The 21,051-nt window shown below is 42.4% G+C and overlaps 1 protein-coding gene and 1 pseudogene across 4 annotated transcripts in view; both read right to left on the minus strand.

Annotated features, from left to right (window-relative positions):
* Positions 1-3,810: 3,810 nt before the first annotated feature.
* LOC146184976 (uncharacterized) overlaps positions 3,811-21,051 on the minus strand; it is a 591,446-nt gene continuing 574,205 nt past the window's right edge. For 3 of the 4 annotated variants that reach the window (XM_084605923.1, XM_084605924.1, XM_084605925.1), the window contains 2 exons: positions 11,779-12,041; positions 3,811-8,742 (listed from right to left, as the gene is read on the minus strand). In XM_084605923.1, the coding sequence (XP_084462049.1) occupies positions 11,811-12,041 (231 nt within the window). In that variant the 3' untranslated portion in view covers positions 3,811-8,742; positions 11,779-11,810. The remainder of the gene's footprint in view (positions 8,743-11,778; positions 12,042-21,051) is intronic. The other variant, XM_084605926.1, reaches the window with a different exon arrangement.
* Positions 18,247-20,551, minus strand: LOC146184977 (uncharacterized; annotated as a pseudogene).

The raw sequence follows: 21,051 nt of genomic DNA on the forward strand, positions 1-21,051 counted from the left end.
AAATTTTGAATTTGTGCTGCAAAGTGTAGCTTTTTTTGTCCTGTGAGCTGCTCTAAATATGGATTTTACTGTTCCAAAAATTGCTACAAACCCTGTCTCAGTTGTTGTACCCTTGTACATGTTTTTGTTTTCATACATGTACCCAGCCATTTGTTGAATAAATTGTACTTTCTTGTCTTTCTTGAAAGGCAAAAAGCTTCCCTTGTATTTTGAAGGTGAAATAAGAACAAGGGCTGCACACAAAAAGAATGCATAACTGTTTCCTTGGAACCAATATGCATTTGCAGTGAAAAATAATATGCACACAGCACAAACTTCAGGAAATAATTATCAGTAAACTGCAATATATGTGTCAAATCTCAGCAAGTGTTCACATTCTTCACATTTTGTCTTTATGATGTATTGTTTTCAAGAAAACAACGTTGTACTGCAGCAGTGAGAACTTGAAAGGTCTCCATTCTTCAGACACGACTGGCATGGTGTAAGATGGGAAGAAAAGAATTCATCATGATGCCGCATTTCGTTTCAGTACAACATACTGAGGCATGTATTTTCCATAATTTTTTGCTCTACTTCTAGTGGTCAAAAACTCTGCAGAACTTCACTCCCTTGGTGCAAGCGATCAGAGTTCATGCAAGGTGTGGGCAACATGCTCTGCTTTTGTTCTTTCTTATGCTCCTCTTTATGCCTATTTGTATCGTGTCAAGAAAGCAGACTGAGTTGCAACAGTGTTTTTGGATAAGCTTCTTCCATGATTACTTGTGATTCTAGCTGAAACTTTGCCAACTAAAACATCACCATCATCAAGTGTGAATGCATGGCGCTGCTCACAATGTTAAGTTGGTCTTGCAAACAGTAATTACTCATTCTTGGTCGCTGTGGTTGTGTGTATTGTAGAGAAATTGCTTTCTTCATGTGCTCCTTCACTTAATGAAATGTGACCACATTTGGCATGATGACCTTTGCACTGACACTCGCAGTGGCTTTGAATATGCTGGAATCTGAGTTGTGAAGAGTTAGCTGTTAGTGAATTGTCAAACTTTCATGTTTCTGTGTGATGCCTGGAAATATGCATTGTGGTTTTGTGATGTACCATTATGTGTCATGTCTGGAAATATGCATTGTGGTTTTATTGGTATTGCACCACTGCAATGCTCAGTGCGAGCCATATATGTGTTCTAAATATATATGCATACCACCATTCACCTCTTCTTCTTGTTCGTGGTTTTCTTTATTCTCTAATACTCAGCATACCTGAAGCCCGTCCAGTGCCGAGACAGAAACACGCTATGGATTTTCAGCCCGATATAACTCTGTAGGGGTTTCTGATTGTGTCTGCCTAGCTTGTGCCATATACAAATGGCAAACTGATAGTATACAGTGTTCCTGTACCTCCCTCAAAGAACAAATAGCAGAAAACAAATATATGTATTGCTGCGAAGGACCGAGCCCCTCCGAGCGTCTAGGTCTAGCTGCGCCAGCCGCTGCGTCGGTGCCATCGCCTGGTGGCAGAGTCCTGTCGTCTGGCACGTCGGGTCCTTGACTTTGGGAGCGGGTGAGCGGCATGATCCCACCGCTGCCACCAAAATGTTGTGGGACGCTGTGCCCGCCTGGAGATACACAGAAGAACGGAGGACACCAGGCAAAACCCCACTTGCCCCGGAGCTCTTCTGTTCTCTAAACCTCGCGCTGGCGCCACGGGCTCGTCTCGCGCTCGTCCCGCGCCTTTTCTTTTTCTGGCGCAGCGCTCCTCGGTGCGCGCCGTAACAGTATGTGCGGTCTTGAAAGCGAACCATGTGGCGAAGTCCGATTCGTGGTTTTTGAACTAAAGGTTCGCAACATCCGTCAAATAGAAAACGACATTTGTCAGCTTCATGATGTCGTCCCACCGGTTGTGAGTTCTCACTCGGTTGTAGGACAGCCAGTCCTCCATATCATGGTTGTCTGTGCCACTGAAAGGGGCAGGATCCCGTTGACGAAGTGCACCGAGGCAGGTTGCCCGTGGCAGTAAAGAAGCGGTTTGTTGGACGGCGTCAGATGGCATCGTGGTACTAAGGGTATGACTGCGTAGCTCCAGGATCAGTCCTCGCACACTCCAGCAAATGTTAAGCAAGGGTTCAGGCACTGGTAGCGGAAGGGACAGGAGCGGTGGTGGCTTAGCTTGTAGACGCTAGTCCGCCAAAAGTACTTCTCTCCCTCAGCCATTTGTCCGCATAATCATAACTTCTTCTTTACAGTGCAGGTTATTTGTATCTAGTAGGGAATACATACATGATCTGCATGATTTACCTGTGAATGTCTGCTGCATAGATTAATGCACGGGTGAGGCCGTCATGCTCAAACGTAATTTCCAGCTAGTGCAGGTATGTTGATGTATCCTGCAAGAAAAGAGATGGCTGGTGATGCAGTGCCTACCCTCCAGCTTTCTTCGTACTTTGGGGATGGTGTGGCAGCAGATATTTTGAGCGGCCGTTTCCCTCGGATGGCAGTTACTGTAATGACACCTGCAAAAAAAGAAAAAATGACTGGTAGCAGTCCAAGGAACAATAATAATGCAGTGCTATTAAATATATGCTTGATGCGCAATCGGGTTTGAAAATATATGGAATGCAAGTGCATGTTTATTCCGTGTTGTGGATGAGTTGCATATATATGCTATCGGCACCTGTACTCTCAGTGTTTGTGCTTCGTGCTGATTTAGCAACTTCGCAGTTTTTAAAGCTCACTTGCTGCCTGCAAATGGAGGCCGCCGATGCGCATTGATGTTAGTTCCTCTGTACCAAAATAAATGAGCGTGATATTAGGTCCGTCTATAACAACTAACGTAAATTCTGCAGCTCGAAGCGCTTGCACGTTCGAGCGCAGCACGACGTGCAAATCATAGTTTGATGCATGCAACAACTCCCTAATAAAAACTCCCCAATGATGGTAAAACGTGCAGAGCTCTAGCAATTATGAGGCGCAATTATATCCACAAGCAAAACATTGTCAGGCATGTTTCACACTAATGCAACACTTGCTCATTTAAACGGGTGAGCAATACATCACTTGCCACGACAAGCTCTTTCAATTTCAGATAGTGCTCTGAGGCAATGCGAGAGCCATAATACTCACCATGGTGGATGAACTTCCCTGGCACCTCTCGCGAGGCCGAGGTCATTTGTTGCAACATCATCACCTGCATCGTTGTCACTCGATTCCGATGCACTTGGACAAATTCGAAGTGCGGCGCGTACCTGGGACCTTCATTCTCGCTCGAATAAAACTGATTGGACGGCGACATGGTACGAGGCTCCTTTGTCTGATGACAGCTGTAAAGTTCACCGCTGTGCGCCATTGTCACGCGGTGTACACGCGGCGAAAGAAATTTGTAGCCAGGCGATGCAGCCTCTCCTGCTCTGCCGCTGCGACATCATTGGGTGCACCTAAAGAATGAGCGACATCATTGGGTGCACCTAAAGAATGACAGTCGCCGCTGGTGGGTGAAGCTTGGAGACTACTATAAATTGCGCATTAAATGCTAGTAGTTATTTCGCACTAGCTATTGAGGAGCCCAACTACCATTGGATGAAGCCAAAACTGCCGACATGCTCAGGTGGCCTATCATCACCCCTTTTTTTTTATTGAAATAACTTCTCTCAACTTGCGAGAGTCACTGGTTCTGAAATCTGTGCCTCACGTGGGGGTATATAAGCAATATAAGCTCGCTGAAAGTTTGTTAGATGTAGGCAATATATTGTAGGAAAAAGCTTCTTAGCAGCACTAAATTTTTTGAAATGATGCCAAAGATTAAGGCCACAGGCACAAAAAACCAGTTTGTAGCTTTTTATTTCCATGTGCAGCACTACTACAAAACAAAAGACGTGATTAGCCACATTACAAGGCAAATGAGAAAGCTATTGGGATGATACAGCGCAAATCACGCAGGGACACACCACACAAGGCATGAAAGAAGCAAGAAAGGTACGCTACAATGCTTCGGCCAGTGACCAGCCAAACAACTTGTTAACAATGGGGACTACAACAGTAGATGATCAAAAGCTAGCACAACTTCTGATCTAGACACCAGTCTTTTTTTTTTTCAGAAACAAAAAAAAAAAAAAACACTTCTGTATCAATGGCACCCTTAGTTAAATGTGAACCTGAGTGGTTTTCAGCAACCATTACACAGTTGGTTAGTACGCCTAGAGTCTACTGTTGACAAGAAGTGTACAACAATTATACATACAGGTGCTGCAGCAATTGAGAACTAGCTTGCTGACATGATTTACTGCGTGTCAGCATTGGCTTAGGATTCCAGTCAGCCTGGTGTCCTAGTCTCTCAGTAACCATGTCCCTAGGAATGGAGCACGCAAATATTAAGAACAGTGCATGTTGTCTTGGATGCCTTGTAGATTTGTCTTGATTTGACAGAGTCAAAATTCACACAAGGAGAAAACATCAACATTCATGCAGATGAGAATGTATCAAAACGTTACAGCCGACAAAGTGAACGGTGATATGATGTCGATTGCCACCCAAGCGCCATGCTGTCATTCATGCAGCACTTCCCTCTTCCACCTAAAGAAATTGTGAACTTAATGCTTTTCTTACGGCAAAAAAGACATTTGCTGCAAACGTCCGAGCCAAGGTAACATATATGCAGCCTGGGTTTCCATCTGCTGCCCAAAGGTGAACCATCATACAAGCATGTATATGCGATCCCTGGGTGCAATTACATGTGCAAATAGTGCACGCTGTACAAATTCTGCCCTAAGTGTAAAACACTTTGGATGCTGTCACATTGAGTAGACAACGATATGTTGAATAAAAGTCCTTCCTTTCCTATCGCACTTTCATGAGACAGGTTTGACTAAGCATAGATTCCTTGAACCCAGACCACTAAAATGCTGAATTGACACATACTTAACACAAGGAGCACTTCTGCGAGACTTTGTTTTTCGTTGCACTGAAGATCTTCACAGGCGTTGACACTTGAATGTATAATCTGTGCAGTATAAGCTTGTTGGAGTTAGGAAATTTATTTTTATCACCACAAAGTGCCTTTAATGCAGCTCAGACAACTGTCTGCAACAGCAAAAGATATTCAGACTTCAAGGCACATATGCTGCTATCTAGCACTGTCGTTCACTAGACAGCTGTGGATTCAACAAGTGAACTGTTGCCAGGCTAGCTCAACATTCATTATTACCATGCAGCTATGGTTGCTTCGCTGCTGAAGCTGCAAACACAGTTGTTAACCAATGTGCACAAAATAACATGCATGCATGCATTTAATATAGAAATTGCAAAGCATGTCAGATTCATTAAAAAAAAAAACACACAAATTAGCATACTTCACTGAACTAAAACAATATTCTCGCAGTAAGATGCATTTTACATTACACCCTAAGCTGTACGCATGCATCCTACTAAGACATGCAAGACTGGCACAGTAACATAGATCACCCCTCAAGTGTCTATTCAGTCTGCCACAGCAGCCATATGTTTCATAATTACCTTGCTCCATGTGTGAATATATGCATGCTGCCTACTTCATCAGCTGAAATACACTTCAGCGGTGGGAACACACAGCACATCTTGGTAACAATGAAGAATGGGCACCAAACACAGCAACACTTGATGCTTAAAAGATGAAAATAAAAATACAGCAATGCCTGGACCCAAAATTGTTGACATAGCAGTGACACTCAATTATAAAGGTAGCATCTAAAAATTAAGTGATGATGCATGCGAGTGAAAGCGAACAAATCTGCAGTCGTTAGGTTTTCTCAATGTGCACTACCCTACAGAGCTATTTAAGATCTCAATACACAAAGGAGGAACAGAGGTTGTTGTCACACATCAGTGGATGAATCAAGCAAACATATTGTACACTTCTCAACTTTGAAGTTTATAGTTGTCATCAAGAGGAACTTATATACATTTAAACTTCCTCGCTCAACTCGAATGAGCATCAAAAGATGTTTGGTGTTTCTAGAGATAAGAAACTGCAATGGAAAATTCTCTATGCCGTGAAACACAAAGCAAGAGAGCAGCACCATAAGCTACTTTCATGAAGTTCTTCACATGGTCTTGTTGTATGCCCCCATAGTCATGTGTAAAATGTGGAATGAACATTTGAAATGACGAAGTTGGTGCACAGTCTATGCTTTGACTGCACAGCATCATGAAGCTCTAATTTCAACTCAAAGACTAACACACAAGCTTTACAAGCAAAAGAACCAATCAATGCCTGAAACCACACTTCACAACAGTTAAGCATTGTTAGCCAGCTTTTGAACTCAGAAGTTAAACCATATTATTTAATATTTTACATCACTAAGAAAGCTGAAAAAAGTATGCACTGAATTTCCTGTATTTGCATGACACATTGAAGCATCAGCAACTTAGCAACTTAGCTAGTTTTTGTTCTTTCCATGAAACTGTGCAGTGTGTAAAGCTACACACTACAGTTATCACTGCAGTAAGTGCTTCTTCCACCTGTAAATGTGCAGTAGTTAGCAAACCGCTTCTCATTGTGTAATTTAGATGTTTCCTTAACTTAGAAGCCACAATTTTAATTTGGGAAGTGAAAACATAGCACTTTGCTTTTGATGACTTCAACGGTAAGAGGGTAAAAAATTTGTAATGACACAGAGGTTGAATTAAGCAGAAGTCTTGTAGTGCACATTATATCGACAGGAACAAAGCATTGGCTAAGACAGGTGCACTGCTTGGATCAAGCTAGCTAAAATTGATGAGACTTTACTGGTGCCGCTCATTATTTGTAACTTCATAGAAAAATAAAAAAATATGTGCGAGAGAGATAGCTTTTATACATAAAGGAAAGAGAGAAGAGATGAAAAATGTCAAATTAGGTGTGAAAGTGTGACTTCTTCCCACAGGTAACCTAGTGTGATGCGTTAAAATACTCCATAACCCATGGCCATGACTAAAGTGTTTTGTCCAGTATGGCACCAGATACTAGTGTCTACAAGTGAATATGTCAAAGCGAGTTCTACAACTTAATTGACGTAATGCCCACTGACATGAAGCAAAAACACAACTTCAGTGTGTGCTTCAAACTGCTGCAATAGCAGCAACAGTGTTAGTAATGAATTCTTGCACAAAGAATTCACAGCCTGATGATGCTGGTATTAAAAAGTGACAGAAAAATCTGCAAAATCAATGCCACACTCCTTAGCTCAGTGAACTATCACACACATTCTACATCAAACATTATTGCCAAGCCTCAATAATTTCAATTTATGACTTAGACACAAACACTTGTCAAGTACAGATAACAATAAATACAAAAGTAAATTTCCATCAGCATATCTACATTTCTACTGAAAAGGAAAATATGTGATACAGTTCAAAGCAGTGCAAACTTTCAACATGCTGGTATCCATAATGCAGAGTTTTCCAGTGTTGTTGAGGGTAATGTACACCAGTAGCAGCTTTTCTTATAAACTGCTAGAGATTTGGAATCGGCGCACAATGCAAGTGAAAACAAAACACAAGTCCACCTTACGCAGACAGCTCTGACATGGCAACATGTACAGAAATGTGGATCACACCTTACATAGAGTAGATTAAAGAGTGCGAAAGCATGAGAAAGATAGTCTTTCATTCTCGGGGCACAGAGTTTTTTCTTTTTTTTTCCTCTCCCACCAGAAGCAGTGGATTAAGGAGTATCAAAAGCCTCGCTCTGCAACACATAAGCATTCATGCAGACATGTATGAAGCACTGACATTTACTGTGACATCAACTTGCAGGCCGCAGCAGACAATTTAAACTGCTCAGCTGATGAAATTCAAGATGCAGGACTTAATATGTTGAAATGGGTTATCTGGGACAGCACACCGATATCAACATAATTCGCAAATTTACCTCAGCAGTTATAATGAAGCATATTCTTCGGGGGTAGTCTCAATATCAAATAAAAGAGCATGCCTACAGGCATGTGACAAGTAACTAGGCATCCAACTTGCTTTTAAAACAGTTTCCATGCAGCATTCAACACATCATACCTGCTTACTCATCAAAACTATGTCCGCTAAGCTGCAAGAACAACGCAAGAAAGAAAGCCACATTATGCAGAAGGAATTTAGATGATGTTCATAAGAATGGCAAAAAGAAAAAGTGTTTCAAAGAATAAAAAACAACTAGGGCACTGTGACTCAATGTTTTGCTCCTCCAGCTTCACATTTTAATATAAAGTGAAGGGGTGTTGCCCAAGGTTATGCAGCGCATAGGATTCTGGTTAAAAAATAGACATATAAAAAGAAAGTATTTACTCTGAAACAGTACACGTGACAACTTTCAGAGATTATTTTGAATGTCACTACAGAAGACAGGTCACATTCACACAGTCAACATACGTTCCTGCTGGTGTTCCCAAATGTTAAACTTGGGTTTCCTCCTTGTCAATGTGAGACTAGTTTGCCTGACTGTCACTGCACACTCTTCAATGCAGGAGCAACACTTTTCCTCCCCTTTTTACTTTCATATTTTCCCTTGCGCTCATCACCACATTACGGCTTGCCGGCAGTCGGCTGTTCCTCATCCGAGTTCAGAGAACTATGAGGCTGGCCTTGTGGCTGGACAAGCACGTCACATCAAGTCCTGAAGACACAGCTGCCATGTTCCCACTCTGTGAAAGGATTGGAACCTGGTGCTTCGTTGACTTCTGTTGCTGTAGATGAAAGATTGGCAAGGCGAGGCGCTCTGGTGTCCATGAAGCCCAAGTTCTGGCACTGTAAGTTAGGACACATGGTTAACAACATAAACAGTCGTCGTCATCGTTAGTCAGATTATACCCACTGCAGGGCAAAAGCCTCTCCCATATTCCTCCAACTAACCCGGTTCTGTGCTAGCTGCATCCACTTGACCCCTGCAAACTTCTTAACCTTATCCGCCCACCTAACTTTCTGATGCCCTCTGCTGTGCTTTCCTTCCTTTGGAATCCAATTTTTTAACCTAAGTGACCATCGTTTATCCTGTCAGTACTACATGCCCTGCCCATGTCCATCTCTTCTTGATTTCCACTAACTGATGTCATTAACTCGATTTATTCATGTGACCTACTCGTCACACTTACTATCTCTTAACGTTACACCTGCGGTTACTACCTGTCCTAAGTAGACATATTCGCCTAATAATTCCAGTGCTTCGCTACCTAACGTAAGCTGCTGTTCCTTCCTAAGGCTGTTGAACATTACCTTAGTCTTCTGAATATTGATTTTCAAACCTACCTTTCTGATTTTCCTGTTCAGGTCATCAATCATTCTTTGCAGTTAATTCCCTGAGTTACTTAGCAAGGCAGTGTCATCAGCGAATCGCAGGTCACTAAGGTATTCCCATCAACCCTTATCCCTAACTCTTCCCATTCCAAGTCTGAATACTTCCGCTAAGCAAAAAGCTTCCCATAAAAAGTAAGAACACACAAAAAACATTGCTCAAGCTATATGGAAGTTTTAACATTCCAAATTACCCTCAAGGCTATGATGATTACTCTGCTGCTGGGAAAAACATCTTGATCACCGTGATTTCTTGTGAGTATACTGAAATCTGTCACTGCTGTGCCTTGTCCCCACTACATGTGTGGCCACAGAGGTAACAGCTGATTTCAGTGAACATCCAAAAATTCCTTAGTACAAGGAGTTCGAAATTAAAAAAAATTTCACAGACAAACTCTAAGCTACAGCAAACAACATTTACTGTAAAATACCTTCCAATGGCCACGCTAATTACCCAAAACTCACTAAACTACATTTAAATTAACACAGTCAAGTCTTAGTACCAAAGGGGAGTCAGAAGCTATGAACAATGCCACGTCAGTTTTCACGTGAAGCGTATACAGCTCGTTTGGTCAGAAAGCCACTGTCGTACCCCATTTTCAGCTTGGGTATTGTTGAGAGTTGTTGAAAGTGTTCGAAATGTGGAAAGAATAAAGGAGGCCTGTAGCTGATAAGTGCTGGGCAATGCATTGGAAGTGTATTTTGTGATTGGTAGTTGATACTAATTCCAAACTGATTGATTATTCATCGATGATTACAAAAATAAGAAAGCTAGAGTTAAAAGTAAAAAAAAAAAGGATAAAGATAAAAATAATTAAAAAATAAATATAACTAATAAAAACTAATACCTAAAATGCCGAGTCACTGTATCATAGTCAATGCAGCTGAAAAGTAGAAGCAAACATATACACGCTATAGCATCTAGTCTGAAGACAAAGCTTGTGCAGCCACCTAAGTTTTGAAGCAAAAAACAACTTATTTTCTAAAGTTCTGCAAAGTGACCAAACATCGTGCTTTTTCCCACACAAAGCAGAGACTAGAATTGTAGGAAGCTGAGTGGAAATAGCATGTCCACTGATGACTGGTTGTGGTGACTACAGCGCCAAATTCGAACGGCCTGTTCCACTATGCTGTGTCATGAACTTTCTTTGCTCCATGACTCACAAAGATTGACCACGCAAAAGGCAATGACTATCCTTTTCCCTACACCAAGTAAGGCGCAAAAGAATGTACCCACATGGCACAATAGTGCATGCAGTTCGAATTTGGTGCCATAGTGCTGCAACACACTACCAGTGAACGTCACGTTTCCACCAAACTTCCTATGTGTCTAATGCATTCAGTTTTACTTTTGTGTGGAAAGTCCTCATTTCCGTTGCACTGCAGGGCTTTTGAAAATGTTTAATTAACACAGTTTAACTGTGTTAATAAAAATTAGCAAGTTTTAATTAGATACACAATTAGAGGATTTTTTGCAGTTAAATATGTCTGCTGTGGCTGAGAGCGTTTTTAACTCCCTATTTTTCAGAATTCTTGAAAGTGTTTGCAGAAACACCCTGTGCATGAAATTCAACCTCAAGTTCTTTACCTGAATATACTGTTTTTGCTCTTTTTGTGATGAAGACTGCTGACAAGTTCCCACGGTATAATAGATTTCTCAGTTAATTTTTTTTTGCAGGTGGAGGTTCATTTATTAACCTGACCTTCAGATAACAGGACCCTTCTGGTCCCTTAATTGAAGTTCAAGTTAGCATTACTATATTACAAATTGTGTTATTTTGCGTTGCCAGTCACCATTCAGAGATTTCATTTTGTTATGAATTTTGCATCATGCTGTCTAATCATAGAGCGTGGATTTCTGTGGACATCACACAGTTTCTTGCATGGTGATGAACCAGTTTAGGTTTGTTTATTACAGTTACAAAGACAATACACTGCTTCTTGGTTTCAGCATTGATCAGGTCACTGAATAATGTAAGGAAGTTTTGTTGCTATTCATATTCGACTCATATACCAAAAGCCCTAGGGCATCTTTACTCTGCACTGACATCGCACAGCACACAGACGACTTTGGGTTTCACCTTCAGGGAAACGTGAAACACAAATGTGTCCATATGCTGTGCAGTGTTAGAGCAGGGAATGTGACCGTGCTAGAAAGGGCACTGCACTGAAACACCTGAGCAACGAGAAAACAGACTTGCGGCTAAATGCGAAGCTTACCATAAGCGCACTAATATCGAAGTGGATGGTTGATCAATGTGAAGTAATAACGTAATCGTGGAGACAATAAAAAAAAAAAAAAAAAAAAAGAGTCATGTGGTGATGGATCTTAAATGGTGGTTTCGTGGGCTTGGAGGCTGTCGATTTGGATTTTCTGCAGATCAGGGCCTTTGATGTTATTGCACTGAAATATTATTTCTGAAGGGCTATTCGTTTTCAGTCCTGTAAAATTGAGCCACTTAAACAATGTGCTAATCCTTGGCAGGAACACACCTGCCATTGTCACCTGAGCTGCCAGAGGATGCTCAGTCCTTGAACTTGTGCCGGGACCGGGTGGCAGGCACTACATCGGCCTCTGTGAGGAACTCTAGGTATCCCTCTGCACCAGTGAAGATGACATCCACCCAGATGCGCATGGCCTCTGCTGTCGGAGCCATCAGGTGGAAGGTGCGCTCGTATGTCTTGACGCAGAAGGTCACACGTGGGTTGGGGCTTTTGACTGAGTGCAAGTGGTCCACGTACACCTCCTCTATGGCCTGCACAAACACAAGACAAACCAGATTGGCCATAAGCCACAAAGGATGCATGGTGATTGTGCAACAGTCTGCTGCGAATAGAATGGCGCTCTGAAAAAAAGAAAAAAAAAAAAGGAAAAAAAATGTCGCCGAACTGTTTTTACTTTTTTCCTTAGATTCTTTCATGATTATGCTGAAGTAACAATTTATTACCTGAAACCAGGAAAGTAAGAGTGGCTCCTTCTAAGGTTAAAATGTGAGTACAGCTCTCCACAATGCACCAACACCTTGGACACTCCTCATGCACTACCAGCAACAAATAAAGTGTGAACAAGAGAACTGAAATGCCAACACAAGCATACAAATGTATTAGCTCCTGTAGAGGAAACAGGGCTGACTAACACTTCTAAAGAACGCTCTTTCTGCTTATGAATTGAAATGAACTGGTGCCAGTATCTTCTGCCCAACGTCTTCTCATCTTGCTGTTATTGTCTCAGATGCCTTGTTCGCATTTAATGTGTTGTTGGCCGACCATACAGATGCAAGGCCAAAATCAAGACGTGCAAGGACCTCCATTTTATGTTAGAATTCTACACATGTGCTACACTATTAGGCTCCAAAGCAGGCAGGAGTGATTATGTCATCATCACTGGTCTCCTGCTAAAGTCTACACTCTCTAAAGAATAGCTTGCCAGTGTGGTATGAATTTAGCCCTACTTACTGCACAAACACACCGCTCACAGTAACTTCATTTATACTACACAAACATGCAAGGCATCACAGTGCCTGCAACATGACTGCCAAGGAAAAGAAAAAAATTTAAACTTTTTGTCACACCCCCAGAGAACACTCATAAGGGAGTGATGTGTGAAAGCTGCAACAACGATTGTAGGTGCAGTTTCCAAGCTTATAGTGGCAAGTGACAGATGCGATGGCAGTGGGATAGAAACTATCACACAACACTTAAGCGAGGTCAATGTTAGTGCAGTGGCAGTGCTTAAGTACTGCACTTAAGCCCTAGTTTTCAGATCACTTTATATGTTCCAGAAAGTCCCAAGTCACTGATCTGCAATAATGCAGCAAACAAGATACACACACATATATTATATACTATACAGTCATGCCTCTTTAATATGGACACTTTGGTTTCCACAGAAAACTGTCCATAAAGTGAGTCGTCCGTAATAACGAATCTAAAAGCATTTTCTTTCTAGCGTTTTTTTTCTAAAAAAAAAAAACCCCCGCGAACGATAAGGTCTGCTTTACAGCATAATGTAGGCCAGCGAAGTTGGCATTACGAGCTACGTGCACATTATTCGAGCCACCGTTATGCTTCAAGTATGATGCAGTTGCATATTGTTCTCGATAGCGTTTCATTAATAAATTACTTCTACTTTTCATCTCCCACGAACCTCTGCTACGTATCAGCCTTCAGTCGGCTGAAAGTTGCTGAATCCAACTTTCTACACGGCGCAAGCTGGTGTCAGAGTTTTGTTCAAGCGATTTTATGCAATACCAAAAATCGTAACGTGCAACGACTGCGCAATATCGCAGTGTAAAATATAAGACCACTAGCAAAAAGGGGCAATTAATCAGTCATTGGCACTACATTCATATGGTGCCTGTCGACAAAATCTAGAAGAGAAATTATATTTAGAGCAGTGTAATGATTTGGTTTTCCTGATTGTCCATGTTAACACGACAATAGTACAAGGACCGTAATGGTATCTGTGCATTTTCTGCTTGTTCATTGCCCGGACAGTGAGTTTCCATATTAACGAGACGTAAACAGATTGAAAAAGTTTGGTCCCCAGAAAAACTGTCCATAATTCGAGTCGTCCATATTAACGAGGGTCGTATTAACAAGCATGACTGTATATCCATTAGACAATATCCAGAAAAGAAATGCTTTCAGCAACACATAATTTGCTGCACACAGGAAAACAAAAGATGCATCTGATTTATTATCTATAGCAATGGTTGTGTTCACATGAGAGCAAGATTTTTTTGTTTAATATGTTATTCCATGCCAGTGGCCCTTAAAAGCATAAGCAAACATTCTGTGGTGCAACAACTTTAACTGCGCACTTATTTATTGTACCTATTCAGCAGGTGTATCGTTGCACATCTCCATATTTGTATGCAGCAAGATATAGCCGTCGACAATTTTTTCAGATCAGCGACACCCAAAAAATGTTTTGAATAATCGACAGTCCGAAAAATCCATACGCTTCAGCCTGATACCTCAACCATGAAAAAAGAATTTCAGCTGAAAAATGACCTCTGCAGTGCTGTTCCAACCTGTTTTAGTTTGGACTCTACAGAGCGAGAAATGTCCGGTTCCTCAACAATGTTCCAATTATCGCAGTGTAGTCCAAAAGACTACTTGGATGCTCCAAGCGTTCAGCTTAAGCATGTACAAGGCAGTGCGCTTCGTGCACCAAGATGGATACAAAGTTTTACAAAGTTTTCGGCAGTTTCTATTGCCACTCTGTCTCTAACATGCATCTATACAAGAGCTTTCTGTTTTGCATACAAAACTCCTTCCGCACAGCTACGCTGCAAGAGTACGACATGCTTAACTCTTCACATCCACCCTGCTGCGTACAAGTGCTGTCAAAGATAAGACAACACGGGCAGCATCAGGTAACTGATAAGTACACTTGCTATGGCATTTTGCTGTGGAACCGATGAGGCTGGGCCAAGTCCACGTACAAGTGTTCCAACATTGAAAAGATTACGCAGATACAGACAGATAGACAAGACATTCGATGGGACATTTGTGCGGCTGCTGAAAACACTTCCGACCTTGAGGCAGGCAAGGCATCACAACTCTGGTTCGACAAACTGCAATGCAAGCTTTCGGGGGCCCAGCTTTACCACTACTCTACTCACTGCTATAAAGATCCAATCCTTAATTTCCCAATTTGGTTAAAATTACAATTACCTGCTTGCATGCAAACAGTGTACCCTCGCAGAACTACTATGTAAGTACATGGTCAAGAAAGTTTTTGTATACAGTTTTGCTTGTTGTAGCATTATATTCTTTGGAAGGTCAGCTGCATGGGGTAGATTTAACAAAGAAAGATTTCGTTTTCAGGTGAACTAAGCCACAGCTGCAGCCTGAGTTAAGTGCCTAGTTAATTTTTCTCTTCCCAACTTACTGCATATCCCACATTGTGGCTGAGAAGTGTTTACCTTTCAGCATATCCTCAGCAAGAATTTCTGCACATATAGAAAATCTATGCTTGCAGCCAACTAGGCACCTAATTTTCCCCCTCTGCTCCCCTGCTGAATTCTACAATGGCTTATGAATGAGTGAAAATTCATTTACTGTGAACATTTCCTTTGCTAGACAATTACAGAAGTTTTAATGCCACAAGTAATATTCATGAAACATTTGCCTGAAAAAAATGGTAAAAATAATCGTAAAGTTTCCTAAAATTTTTCCATATGATGTTCTCCTTCATAAAAATAAAAGCAAGAAATTGAAAAGCCTAATGTAAATGCCCCGCATCTGTGTGGCATGCAAGCTTCTCCAGCGCACCCGATCAATGCATTGGCTCGACGCGTTGTCCCGTTTTTTTTTTCTTTGTCATTGCATCGGCATTGTTGTCGACTCCGCGTACGCGCGAACTTTTGTGGTCGCCACGTTTCTGCGTTTTTGTTGACTTTCAGTGACCTTATTTGATTGTTATAACTGATAATATAATAGAACACCATTGTAATAAGTGCTTTATTTTAGCATAGAACACATGGCAAACCTGACGGTGCAGCGGCTGGTTATTGTTATATCCGATATATTGTTAAAACCTGCATTGTTACAAGTGGGTTTGACAGTAGTAGTCCTAATTCAGGATGTTCTATGTCAGCTGTTTTGGATGAGGGTGGTGCTGGTGAACACTCTCAAGAGTCAAGTCACGACCAACATAAGTAACCTTGAAAGTAGAAGAAAAAACATTCTCTATGCATTGCCCGGTTACTGTGACAGCTGGCTTTCTTCATATGCATGTCACAATGAGCCCTTCATTCCCGTACCCTTGTCTGCTGAGTCACTTAATAAAGGTAATGCTGTTGTTACATCATCGAATGAATGGTCTGAATGAAGTGCTTTAACACCTGATACAAAACAAATCAGAAATGGTTTTCTATCAGCCAGTTAATTCTTCAGTGAACCCTAGGACTCACTCTTCGAAATGATGAGATCCAAACTCCAATACTTTTAGGTTCCTTGACATTATTTTTGATGCATACACGATGGAATAATCACACAAACTCTATACGAAAAAATGCCTTTAGTTGGTTTCCTATCAATATTGATACAAACTATAGTCGACGACGAAGCGGAGACAATCAGTGGCTAGTTGACGTAGACGATGAAGTGGTTGCTAGTTAGGGTAGACGACGAAGTTGGTTTTGGAGCGGGTAAGTGTTCGGTTCGCGTAAGCGATGACCCGTTCTGCACCGTCTTGCCACTGAATTAGTACTGCACCAACCCCAACGTTGCTGGCATCAGTGTGAATGTCAGTTGCGGCGTTTTCGTCAAAATGGCCTAGTATTGGAGGATTCTGTAGGCGGCTGCAAAGCTCAAGGAAAGCGGCCTCTTGTTAAAGGTACTGCAGCCGAGGTTGCTCAATTTTTCGTTCATAACATTGTCCTACGTCATGGCGCCCCCGCCGTGGTAATCACTGACCGTGGAACAGTTTTTACGGCTCGCCTAATCCGGTTGGTCATGACTCTGACTCACACTAGCTATCGACGTGCGACGGCGTATCACCCTCAGACCAACGGGCTGGTGGAGCGCCTCAATCGCACCCTCACCGACATGATTTCTATGTATGTGGACGCAGAACATCGCACCTGGGATGCGATCTTGCCCTATATAACTTTCGCGTACAATACCGCCACTCAAGAGACGACGCGACTGACCCCGTTCCAACTTGTCTTCGGTCGCCAAGTGAGCACGCCGTTGGATGCCATGATGCCAGTTAGTCCTTCTTGCGGCTCTGACGCCGAACTTGACGCCGACATCTTTGTTCAGCGTGCTGAGGAAGCGCGGCAACTAGCACGCCTCAGAATCCACCGACAACAGGCGAATGATGCTGCTCGGTATAACCTCAGCCGAAGAATCATCACTTACGAGCCGGGCGACCTCGTCTGGGTGTGGACACCTGTTCGTCTTCGCGGCCTATCTGAAAAGTTACTACGCCGATACTCAGGCTATGAGGGACATCGCAGTGGAAGGCTTTAGAAATTTCTGCCACCTGGAGTTCTTTAACCTGTGCACTGACATTGCACAACATATGGGCACCATGCTTTTTGCCTCCCTCCACTAAAAATTGGCCAGTGTGGCCGGGAGACCACATCTGGACTGCTTCCATTTAGGCAAGTGCAGAAATGTCTAGAACCAAATAACAGATTATTAGTTATGCAAAAGAAACAATTTTGAGTGTTGCTGAAGCTGTTTATATTGGACCAGATGAGGGCTTTCGCTTAACTATAACATTATTATGCCGAGTTTTTCTCCACTTATATTCATTAAAATTTCTGAGTTCTCCTGACAAACTAACATTTCAACTGAAATGCACGAGGTGGCACCTTGATAAATGGATTCTTTTGCACAGAATTAAATATATAAGCTTTTAGCATCACATATACACAGTAGATATGAGAAAAATAAAAATACTATTCATTCTCCTTTTAGGATTTCAAGTTTGCTTCAGCTACAAAGGTCAGCAGTCTTTCCTTTGTGCAGGCCCGCATGCTCTTTAGTTTAATTTTATATTAACAGTTTACTTTATGTTCATGCTCGCATTCTTTGTGAAGTGATTAGAACAGTTCAGGGTTCGTACAGGTGGCAAAGAAAAAAATTCAAGGATATTCAAGGAATTTCAAGCCCCCATAGAAGGATTTTCAAGGCCCCCTTCGAGGGCTTAATTTTTTTTTCCATGTCAAAGATCTTCAAACAGTGCTCTCAAAACGTCTGAAATAGTTATTCCACAAAGAAAAAAAGAACATCACTGCGCAGATTTGCTTCTATTGCACAGAAAAAAATTAAATATAGCTTCATAAAATATCACAGTGAAAGTTTGGTCATATCCCGCAGAAAAGTAAAAAATTAGTTTTATAAAATTGTTGGTTATTTCCTATACCCTCACAAAATATTGTCCACTGCTTCAACTGCACAAAACAAAAAATCCTTAGGAAGCAGCTCCTCAGGGCTACTTCAGGGGAGCTCCAGCAGCTTTTGTTGAATTTGGAGCTTGACGGCGTGTAGCTCCTCACTGTTGTCTTTGGCCGTCTTTCTGAGGCTATTGGACTTTACAATGTGTGTCACATTGTTTTCTGCCTCTGCTTTATCAGCATAGGCATTTGATCAGCATAGGCATGAGATCATCAATTGTCAATTCCAGCTTCTTTTTCTTTCTTTTCATTGCATCAAGCTCTTCCTCAATGCAGTGCTTTTTTCTCTGCTTTGAAGCTTCAAGGTCCTGCTTTTTCTGGGCTTCCAAGTATGCTTCATACTTTTGCCTTGCAGCTGACACAGCGATCCTCAGTTCCTTGGTGATTGGAATGTTTAGAACACCACCTGCTTTCTCAACCGCATCGCACACGATCCGTTGTGAAACATATGAAAGGTCCTTCAGACTCTCAACGCACACCTGTCGGTTTACACTGAATCCACGCTCGACAGTTGCCTGGCCATGACTGAGGACAAGCAGAAGTTTCACAATGCTCCACAACTTCGAGTAGGTTGAACTGAACTTCAAGAGATCAGGGTAAAATTCATCCAGTCTGTCAGCGCACTTGTCAAATTGTCTAAGCTGATGTTTCTGCTCATGCAGGAGCTCCGTGTACTCGGCCAGCACCGTGTCTCGAAGGTGATCAGCCATTCTACCTGCAGTGATGAGGGTGTCCAACACTTTTCTGAAACCTGCAAGGCATTCCTCTGGCTTCGAGCACATCTGTCGTGGGTCTAGTGAAGAAAGGCCCCTAACAAATGCAAACTTCAAGGGGCTTCTGTCTAGAACTTTCTTTGTGGCACTGATCAAAAACTGTTTACATTCCATCCGGAATTGAAACACGTCCTTTGAGCTCACTTTAGAAATCTTGAGAACTTGCTCTGCTTTGTAGCCTATATCCACCTTTTAAAGTGGAACATGGTTCTCGGCATTATCAATGTCGATCTTCAGCAGACCCACTATCCCTTTGGCAGAGAGGATCGAACATTTCAAAAACTTCGTCAGCAGCTTTCTGAGAACAGTTTCTAAATCCCTTGCAAGGAAAAAAACCATTGGTTTGTCTGTCTGGTACTCTACCAAAAAAGGGTTCAGTGCCATCGCCGCACATAAGGCAAAATTCAACTTTGCTGGCAGCAAAGCATCACAGCAGAACTCCCACAAGTTATTGAACGATGCACATTTTGGCAGGTTGACTTCTTTTTTTCTAGCAGCCTCAATGTACTTTTTCATGTCACACCACAACAGCAACGCTCTCTCAATTACAGGAACATTCTCCACCCACCGGTGGGCGATAAACTTAAGAGGAAAGGTATCTTGGCCTGTAACTGCCGAAAAGTCCTGTCTCCATGCTGGAGCACCTTCAAAAATTGCACTCAGACTAGACAACAAGCAGTCAAGTCCCCATTTAGTCGCTGAAACTCCAGCCCTATAAGCATTGTGCACTGTGTGTAGCCCACAAGTGCCTAAGCCCACGCACAGAACTTGGTGGTTTTGTTGCAAGTGCTCTTGAAGACCTTTGAAGAACTTCAGATTGACATTGGGCCCATCCATCGATATCTGAAGAATCTTGGCAAGAGGCAAAAGCTCGAGGGCGCTTAGCAACTTTTCCTGAATGTCATCGGCTGTGGAATGCCCCATAAAAACGGAGGTGTAATACCTGGTCGTCACTTGGTGAGCAGAGTCCCAACACCTCACGTGCACATCCATTTGCTTACTTTGCAGAAAGTCATTTGCCGACTCGTCAAACAGTACGACATAGAATTCACACTGTTCTATTTCTCGCTGCAATGCTGAAAGAAATAAAGGCCTGAGACCGTGACACGTCATATAGGCGCATTTCTTCTCACCACAAGAAAACGCCTTTGCCACTTCACTGTCCGGAAACATGCGCTGAAATAGCTCCCCTGCTTGGGATGACGACCGGTACGAAAAGTGGGATGTCACAACTTTCAGAGTCCAAAGAATTTCAGCGTCAGTGACAAGCTTGCGCGCTTTGCAAGCATCGTTTAGGCTTGGCGACTGCGAGGAACACGCGCTAGTAGACTGCTCTACCGCGACCGGCATCAGGTACCTTTTCAACGCGCTCCCTTGCGCTACCTTCATTGCGCCAATATGCTTGCCGCTTTTCATGTGACTTTTTAAAGCGGATTCACCCATGGCAGTCCCATCCACAGTTTTACCGCAAAGCTTGCACTTAGCCCGATGCGGACTCGTTGTATCAGGCGCAATCCACTGCTTGTATTCGTCATGATGAAGCCACGTAGCCTGAAACTTGCTCTTTCCGGGCATTGTGTCACATATGAAAATATCACGTGCGCTGACAGGCAGAAGCCATGCTCATTCCAAGAATGCAAGCACTAGGGCAACGCCAGAGTAGACACGGCCACACGGCTCGGTAAACCTATCTAAAAACGTTGGGCTCGGTGAGTGATGGCGATGCGATAGCGATGGGACGACGCAGCCGCGCGCCCACTGCAGTGTTGCCAGCCGCCTAACGAGAATGCGCTAAATAGGCTAAAAATCGATACGTTTCCTTCCCCGCAGTTCATTCAGAACTCAGTCAAGAATAAAAGTTTAGCAACAAAAACGTTTTCATGACGAAAAACACCAGTTCAAATTTAGTATTCAAGGAATTCAAGAATCTTCAAGGACCAGTCATAAATTCAAGGTTTTTAAGGGCCTTGAAAACAGACTTCCGTAATTCAATGGTATTCAAGGTTTTCAAGCACCTGTGCGCACCCTGCAGTTTATTCCACTGTGCTTTTCTACATACTCAGCTGCACATGGGA

Source organism: Amblyomma maculatum, chromosome 6, assembly GCF_055883805.1.
Source record: "Amblyomma maculatum isolate TAMU_Amacu chromosome 6, ASM5588380v1, whole genome shotgun sequence".
Taxonomy (NCBI): Eukaryota; Metazoa; Arthropoda; class Arachnida; order Ixodida; family Ixodidae; genus Amblyomma; species Amblyomma maculatum.